Genomic DNA, 9,362 nt, shown 5'->3' with positions numbered 1-9,362 from the left:
GTATTTGAAGTTTCTTTGGGACAATAGAGAAATTGCTTTTTATTATTGTTATTCCAATTAAGGTGGAAAAGGATAATTTCAATGAAATCACTGAAAACATAATTAAGAAAAGAAAAAGTTACTAGGAAAATTGTAGCATACATCGCTTATATAAAGAAAACTTTACACGAGCGGGTTTAATTCACCATTAAATCAAAGGTGGATGAGGTCTCTTGTGGAAAGGGCATAATTGCACCACCCATGTATGTCAGAATTACTCAAATTTCTAACCAAATAAACACAAGAAACGAAAGTAATGTCATTGAACAGGGCCCACCCAATGATTTTTTTTTTTTTTAAACAATAAATTCTCAATTTGCGCAGGATTCAAAGATGGGCATTTGGTCTTGAGTCCGGCATCCAATCCAAAAAGTCAAAGAAAATTCACAGCTTAAGGAGAGGCGTGTGAAAGATTAGAAAAGGCAACAAACAAGAACAGAATCAGGGATCAAACTTGAGGAATATCTTTTTGCTACTTTTGATTCTTGAAAAGTGACCCAATCTTTCAACATTATCATGTCATTTTTTTACATGCTTTTTGAGTTTGCGTCTCTCTTCTGCCTTTGCATAAAGAGGACTACAAGAATAAGCAGCAGAAAGAAGAAGGGGACTATCATGTCCTTCTCTAACGTGTTTGGTCTTCTCAATAATTTACAGTAGGGAAACGGATAAAGGAGGGCAGAATATACCAAGTATCTCATAGCACCTTACTGAGAGAGAGAGAGAGAGAGAGAGAGAGAGAGAGAGAGAAAGGTCCTTTGGAAAAGGGTTTAAACACGTACTTTTCTTTTCTTGCAGGACCATACACCAGTAGCAAAATTAACACAGAATAATGTCTGTCGACCACTAAAGTCCACCAACAATAAATGAGGAATATAATGAGAAAGACAACACCAAAAAATTTCACCTGAAGAACAGATAATGCGAGACCAGACAATTAAAAAACCCAATTGGCTGGAGGGGCAAAAAAACAGTCAAGAATACCCAAACAGTAGGTGACTCATGGAGGCTGTGCCAAGCAGTGATCAGTGCGAAAACATAAACCACCGGAAACCAGTCAGGACTTAAAAAGAGAGTCCATGCGCTTGCCCATCACTGTACCAATAAAGATTGTTGATTCTTATTTCATGTTCCGATCCCCCTTGAAGATTTTGACTGGACACGAGATCAAAATACCTCGCCGACATCGACTAGATGACCAGGGGAGAGTCTAATAGATTGGCGGTAGACAACAGGTCACACCATATATGTCATCCCAACTTGGATGAGGTTCATGTGAGGCACGCTCATATTTGCCGCTCCTGCTCTACAATTTCGCCTCAGGAATGCATAGAAGTAGTTTATAACAAGTTTCTTGAGAAACCAAGAGTCTTTCCTTGCCCTCACATCCCCGTGAGCAAGTAAATAAGTAAATCCTGAATCCATCGCTTCTCTTAGAGCTGAAAGCTCATACTCTAAGCCCGGGTCTTCATCTGAAGCCATGACACTAGATGGCAAAACCGATACAGCATCTTCTGAGGTTGTAGTGCTCACCTCCTCCAGTCTCTGCACCTGCATGAGTGGGACTCGGAGCTCTTCCACTCCATCTATGCCCTGAGTCCTGGAGCCCCTGGATCCAGTTGACATATTGTCAAACTCCATCTCGTGTAAATTGCTCTCTAGAGCCAGATCTTCGGCCTCCCTTCTCAAAAACTTCTCAAGGCTTTCGGCCAGAAGTTGTTCAAATGCATGATGATCTTCCTTCCTTACATCTTTGTAACCATATCGTGCTACACAACGGAACATATGATAGTCTTTAGGGCAAACTCTTCGAAATAGGAACCTTTCCTCTTGAGGAACCACAGGCACGGGTACATATTTGATGCACACAAAGACCATAGTTGAGTGGATTGCTGGTAAGCTCAACAAGAACTGCCCGAAAATGGATGGAATGCCTTGAACAAGCTCGTTGTAAAGCAAGCCAATACCTGGTACTCTAAGGGTGCCAAGGCTTGACCCAAGTTCGAGCATGAAATCCATGGATATTTTTTCCCTGACCTCACTCTGGTACTTCAACACACTCCCATAGTTCCAAACGTACATCACGCAGAGGAAGCATGAAGCAAAGACCAGTGGAAGCCAACCACCTTCCTTGATTTTTGATAGAACTGCACATAAATAGATGAACTCCACTGATCCAAATATCAGGGGGAAGCATAGAGCGAGAAACAGATTTGTCTGCCAGATCAGAAGCATCACAATTGTCACCAAGGTCGTGCTCACCATCATGACACCTACTTCAGCTATGCCTACAAGTTCATAAATAGCATTAGTAACTGAGTAAAATCCTTTCCTAACCAGAATAAAGTAACAGCAAGAATGTTTGTAAAAACTGGCCAATATGCGGACAAACAGGTTTTCCTATTCAGCTTGACAGAGAAAAAGGCAATTTTAAGGTTTGGGGATGTCAAGTCCCAATGACAGATGATGAAACAATTGTCAACATTACATTCATCAGTTTTGAGAAGATTATGAGAGGCAGCAACAAAGCGATGATGCAAACACAGCCAGCAAGAAAGATTTTATTACAGGTGACTAGCCCAGGAAATTGAGAACGTAATAAAACAATAATTAGGGAAAGATACTGTCATCATTCTCTAGGTGCACATATTGGCAAGTTATGGCAAGCAGAAAGAGAAGTAAATAGAGAAAGATGCTTAACCATATGCATTTGCAATGTCCGTAGTGCTCTGAAATATCGATACCACCATTATGCACATAACCATCAAGAACCAATTGATCATGGGGATGTAAATTTGTCCCATTCGCTTCTTTGAGGTGTGGACTATCTTCAGCCTCGGGAAGCATCCAAGAGCCATAGATTGCTTAACACATGAAAATGTAGCAGATATCATTGCTTGACTGGCGATTGTGGCAGCAAGAGTGGCAATCACAAAGACTGGCCAGAAAAGACTATCTGCATTTCATAAGCACAAAAGAGCACTCAAAATTCAATCACATCAAAGCAGAAGCCTAAAGCATGATTATCCTTCGTGTTGGAAGTGTCACCTGGCACAGAATCGTAGAAAATTCTTTCAGCTGAATCTGGGTTCTTCATTAGGTAAGCAGCTTGGCCCAAGTAAGCCAAGAGGATGCAGGGAAACACCACAGTAGTGAAGGCAATCTATAAAAAAATTGATATATTAGGTACAAATCTTAATTAAGAAAACCACAATTGGTAAATGGCATGAGATATTGTGTAGTCCAAAAGAAAACCTGTATAGATCGCACCGTGAAATGACCCAAATCAGCAAACATTGCCTCAGATCCTGGAAAAAAAATTCACATCAGCTAGTGTATTTTCCCTTTTCCCCCTTATTCCTTTTGTCTTTTTGCTGAATAATAACAGATCTCTCAAACGATGTGATCTCGTACACCAGAAATGTACATGAATGGAGAGTAAATAAAAAGCAAAAACAAAAAAAACGAAAAAAGAATCAGCTGATATGCTATGACTACACATAATCTAAGCAAAGGCCAAAATGGAACTATAAGTCATTTATTTTTGATACCTCTTAGGGAGAATATTGTAGTGGGTGGCAAACATAGCAGCATTAGCTAAGGACCTTGGCAGATGGCTCAACCACTTGCATGTAGAATATTTCACAAAACTAACCAAATGGACCATTTGTTTCATTCAATTTTTTTCTCTCTTTTCAACTATATAGAGGTATCTTACAACGTAAGGGAGATGGATGCCCCAAGAGTTGTTAAGGCACTTAAACAAGTGAGTTAGGCCTCATCCTTAGGGGACCATCCAAAAAATATTCCAGTTGAAGATACATTTTTTTCTACAGCAAGGCTCTGCACGCTTAGAACTTTCCTTTACTGTTATTTAAGCTAAAGAAACCTAACCAATTATATTACTTTCTCTCTAGGAAAGTCTGAATTAATAATTACCACAGAAATTGCTAGCTATGATCTACTAGATTGGAAGGAACAAGGAAACTGAAATGGGCAAATGATGTCTGACATAGTTCTCTTAGTTTAGCAGCTGATATGTACCTGTAATACAGAGAACACAACCTCCGAGTGCTGACCATGCAACTCCACTGTTCTTTTTAAAGAAGAAATAAATGTAAGCAGGATTCACTGCCCTCAAGACAGTTATATCATACTCTACAAGGTTGTAAAGTCCAATAGATCCCAGGGAAAAGAACCACAAAGCAAGAATAGGAGAAAATAAGAAGCCCACTTTGCTAGTCCCAAATTGTTGTATGCTGAATAGTGCCACTAGTATCACAATTGAGACAATAACCACAGCACCTGCAGAAATATCTTTGCAAACTGTCATTAACCATTGTTGGCCAGATCTCTAGACAAAGCTAAAAAACAAAGGATGTAAGATGAGTCCCCTAAATTTCATACAGATTTAATAATCTGCTTGACATGATCATCTGTTGTTTGAACTAAGAGAAGTTCTAACCACTAAATGGAATTCTTTCGGCAAACAAGCATAATTTTCTGAAACCATTAAATGGAAATCTTTAGGTGATCAATCGTGATATTTTGAAACCATTAAATTACACAAGATGGGACAATGAGAGCTCCTTTTCAAGGGATTATATCAAGCAAACTTGGCAAACAATCTCAGCCTAGGCTCCCTCAGGATCTGTCCATAAAAATTCATGATGAGATCTTGTAGCAAGTATCCCATTCTTTACTAACAGAGGATATCTGCTACTCAACCCTTTTCCCAATTTCAGAGAACTTTCACTAATGTAAGTTTAGAGATGTAAACAGAAATACCCACTTGTTCCAAATCCTTCTAGTTCACCCTGCAGCCCACTGACAGCAGACATCACTGCAATAAAGATGGTATCCTAATCAGATATTTCAGTAAGTATGGTCTCAAGTTAATCTATAGAAATATGAGGATAAAATATCACCTAATCGTGTGACCAAAACTTAATACATTTAATTCACATGAAACCATGAAAGTAGTCATAAAAACAAACTTGTACTTGTCAAAATCGAGATTCAAATTGCTCCTAACTTGTGACTTGCGAACTGTGGATCATGCATTTAAGATTCATTAAAATATTACACGTCCATGAATATTTGTGGAAAAGAATGATGCATCACAAGATGACATGTTTTAAGCTAAAATGGAACAATTATATCATGCGATCAATAGAGGGGCAACTTCTCAAATTAAGTGCTAGGGATCTCTACTTATTAAGTTATAACTTTCCTCTATTCTGCTTCACTTAAAAACTCAAATGATCAGATATTTCAGTAAGTATGGTCTCAAGTGCATATATAGAAATATAAGGATAAAATATCACCAAATCATGTGACCAAAACTTAATACATTTAATTTACATGTAACCATGAAAGAAGTCCTGAAAATTTTAAAACAAACTAGTACTTGTCAAAATCAAGAGTCAAATTATTCCAAACTTGTGACTTGCAAACTGTGGATGGCGTATTAAGATTCATTGAAAAAATTACACGTCCCTGAATACTTGTGGGAAAAAATTATGCATCATAAGATCACGTGTTTCAAGCTAAAATGGAACAATGATACGCAACCAACAGAGGGGCAACTTCTCAAATTAAGTGCTAGGGATCTCTACTTATTAAGTTATAACTCTCCTCTTTCTTCTCGACTTAAAAGGTCAAATAATCAGACACTTCAGTAAGTATGGTCTCAAGTGCATATATAGACATATAAGGATACAATATCGCCTAATATCTGACCAAAACTTTTATATTTGAACTACATGTGACCAAGAGAGTAGACATGGAATTTTTAAAACACACTTGAACTTGTCAAAATCAAGATTCAAATTGCTCCAAACTAGTGACTTGCAAACTGCGAATCACGTATTAAATTTATTGAAAGGTTACACAACCAATGAATATTTGTGGAAAAAAAATGATGAATCACAAGATCACGTTTTCCAAGCTAAAATGGAACAATGATATCATGCAATCAATAGAGGGGCAACTTCTCAAAGAAAGTGCTAGGGGATCTCTACTTATTAAGTTATAACTGTCCTCTATTCTTCTTGACTAAAGAGGTCAAATAAACTAGAGCCCATTCTGCAAGATCTAGTTACAGATAGGCCATTTTTCCCGTCACTGAAGATGCTTCATTGACTGACTTATACTTTAATTCTTTATATAAAAGAATCTAAAAGTTTTGATGTGAAGGATGCACCTGGTCGATCTAGTTTCCTACTTTTTGTCCTCCATATTAAGCATGTGATTCGCTGTTGAATATTATGACTGTTTTCACTTGAACCAAAGCACGAATAAATCAGGCATTATGTTTTAAAAGAGTATGTCAATTCTAAAATTGCCTATCCACATGTAGGCTTCATGTAATTAAACCTATAAAATCTTTATACAACAGATGACTGTATGGCATGTGAACTTTGCAAATTGTGAGGTGGTTATGGGAATCATATCCTCAAATTTATATTGCGGAATCCCAGCTATATCTAGGGAAGACACCTCTGAGAAACTCTTCCTGTGATAGCACATTTTTAATAACTGAAACATTGGGAAGAGCTGAACAAAATCTTTTTGTTTGAAGAATTCAAAGAGAAAAGCCTCCATTTTCCCTTGTATACTGAATTCGATTGAAAATAAGGCTAGATTAATAATAGAATGAGAAATTATGAATTGACCAGAAAAGGTGGAATGGTCGTGCTGCCAGTTTTAGATAATGCAAGCATTCTCAAGCACTTGGGATTCCTACAAGCTATGACAAAGTTGGGCAAAGTGAAACAGGCCAAGTAATTGTAGTAATGGCAGTTATTTCGCAGAATATATCCTGCTCAAATGAACCGTTGATGACCCACGATCAACAGCTAGCAAAGACCTAACCCTTCAACTCATAAGTGAAACCTCATACCTGATATTGCTGGAGTGAGAATGCCATCTCCAATGATCATGGAAGTTCCCATTAGAACCAAAAGCAAGAGGAGGGTTTTTAATGATGGTCTGTTCTCAAGAGTTTCTTTTATGTTCAAGGCCCTCTCTAGCTCAGGGGTTGGCAGTTTGAGCTTAAAACTTGAGATGCGCTCGTCGGCAGGTTGACGATTGGGCAACATATTTACATTAGCATATCTGCAGATTAAAGAGTAAAGGGCAAAAGTACCTCCTACAATAAAGTGAGGACAAAGAAGTCTGTGAGGAAAACTATTTGCAATCAAAGGCTTGGAGAAGAAACAACTCAACAATCAAAATCGCTATACCTTCCCCATTATCATTGGCTTTCAGCACAACAAAAACGTATTTGGCTAAGGGAACGAGGGCGATGGTGTACATGACCAACGATAAAGCACCCAAGACATCAACATCGGACTCGATGGCCACTTTGCTGAATACATCAGCAAATACATACAAAGGACTTGTGCCCATGTCTCCATAGACGATGCCAAGTGTTTGAAATGCCAAGAAAAGAGTTTGCCAAACAGAAGGGTCCTGATTCATTGAAGCAACAGTGTTCAGTTAAGGATAGCCGCGATAGGCTCTTCTCCTCACTCATTCGTATATTCAGCACATACATACATGCTCGAACAGCGTGTACAGACAGCGAGCTTAAATTATGCCCTGAGCATCTGTAGATGTGCATTAGTCAGCAGGCTATAGCTAACAAATTAGATATAGCTGTAGCTCCATTTGGAGCGTATACGGCAGTGCCTCTGGCTCTCATAGAATAGATTCATTCATTCAACAGGAGACTCCCTTGCTCAAGTTGATAACTTTTTTGAACAAGTAACCTCCTTTTGCCAAAAGGCCACCCTAACAAATTGCTTCTACGAGTGCGCTCATCACAGACGATTGCAGGTCACTGCAATCGACACATCACGTGCTAGGCATAAAGATGGAATTCTTTCACTTCGCTAAGAAAATCTATCCCACCCACCAGACAAGGGGGACAAGAACACTCGAATAATTCAAGGTTCATTCACGACATAAAAAAGTCGGGCGGCTCAAGTAGATGAGCAGAAATATCTCGATCTTGGGGAAAACACAGCGCCCGAACTAAAATCAATGGACTGACCTTGGGGTGATGCCCATGAGCGCCGGCGATCTCCATGGCCTCCACATCGAAGGAGTCGGCCCGCTTGGGCTTCTTCACGAGCCGCCTCCTCATGGAACCGTAGCGTTGGCCTTCTCTCCCCTCGTTCTCGCCGAGCCAAGACCAGGACGCCGTCTCGGAATCCACCTCATTCCCATCGACCCACCTCGATCCCTCGCCCCCACTCCAACTGCCTTCCTCGATCCCATCCTCTTCCTCCATTTCCTCAAACCCCCAGGATGCTGAAGAGTCGCGGCCACTCGAAGAGCTCCTTAAAACGAGCACCCTCGGCTCGAAGCCTCGAAGCCCATCATCCGACGGACCCGGACTGAAGCTGCCAAGCACGAAGCGACCGCGTCTATTTTATGGTCCCAATCATGGAGGTCCCGAGGCGGGAGGATAACCTTCTTTTCTTGGATATCTTCGTTCTTGGAGCGTTTCGTGATCCTTGGTGATGGGTGATTCAAGCTGGAGGGTGGCGAATGCGGACGGGCGACTCAGAGTTCTCGGACGACAGAGTAGAATCCAACACGCTCGCCAGTCAAGTGATGGGCGTGGGCGGTCGGAAAAGGACAAGGCTTCATTATTTAGCAGCTGCCAGGCAACAGCAACAGCGGCAGCGACCGATGGCGTGCGTCTTTCAAATTTCTAATCCACCCCCCCATTTTCCATGAAAATTACACCATCCCACCCCCACACGCTTAGATCTCTCCTATTGCTCTCTTTTGTGTTTGGATTTCGTGGAGTCAGGCAAGAGGGTATTTTCCTTGAATCTGATGTTGGTGGAGAGCTATGATCTTTCTATATATCACCTGACCTAGAATAACTGACTATGCATTTGTCGCGATAGAACAATCTAAAATGCTGCTGAATACCTTTGACCACTTCAAAGGTTGCGCGGTTATCACTGCCTCTTTATCCAGTTTGCAATTTACATCATAGCAGATCGATAAGAAATAAGCGATTCTCAAATTCAAACGCTGTATAGAATGACAAACATGTTACATGAATGATATGATTTGGTTTGTCACGTCGACCGCGACTGGTGCATGAAGTCAAGGCGATGATGTTCTATTTTTGAATTAATTATTATGGATTCGATAAAATCGAAATTTTGAGATCGTATCTTAAAACCACAATAGTTTATAGGCTATCAAGAAAAGTACGGGTGTGTTTATTTGTAAAAAATGAATAATTTGAAGAGTAATTTCTTAAAAATGACCTATTGTATTGCTTATAGAAGATA

General features: G+C 39.9%; 1 protein-coding gene across 2 annotated transcripts; it reads right to left on the bottom strand.

Moving 5' to 3' along the window:
* Positions 1–796: 796 nt before the first annotated feature.
* On the bottom strand, positions 797–8,746 carry LOC104434069 (putative potassium transporter 12). 2 transcript variants are annotated; one of them, XM_010047020.3, is made up of 9 exons: positions 8,099–8,746; positions 7,287–7,515; positions 6,944–7,192; positions 4,832–4,882; positions 4,084–4,356; positions 3,295–3,347; positions 3,088–3,202; positions 2,741–2,995; positions 797–2,327 (listed from the first exon to the last, which is right to left on the bottom strand). In XM_010047020.3, the coding sequence occupies exons 1-9, from the start codon at positions 8,336–8,338 to the stop codon at positions 1,276–1,278; spliced, it is 2,517 nt and encodes an 838-aa protein (XP_010045322.2). In that variant the 5' UTR covers positions 8,339–8,746; the 3' UTR covers positions 797–1,275. The 2 variants fall into 2 exon arrangements, with proteins under 2 accessions (XP_010045322.2, XP_010045323.2); XM_010047021.3 differs by having other exon boundaries at positions 4,084–4,344; positions 8,099–8,743.
* Positions 8,747–9,362: the final 616 nt, after the last annotated feature.

Source organism: Eucalyptus grandis, chromosome 2 (genome assembly GCF_016545825.1).
Source record: "Eucalyptus grandis isolate ANBG69807.140 chromosome 2, ASM1654582v1, whole genome shotgun sequence".
Lineage (NCBI taxonomy): Eukaryota > Viridiplantae > Streptophyta > Magnoliopsida > Myrtales > Myrtaceae > Eucalyptus > Eucalyptus grandis.
The sequence above is the reverse complement of the archived record's forward strand: the minus strand, read 5'-3'. Positions and strand labels throughout refer to the sequence as shown.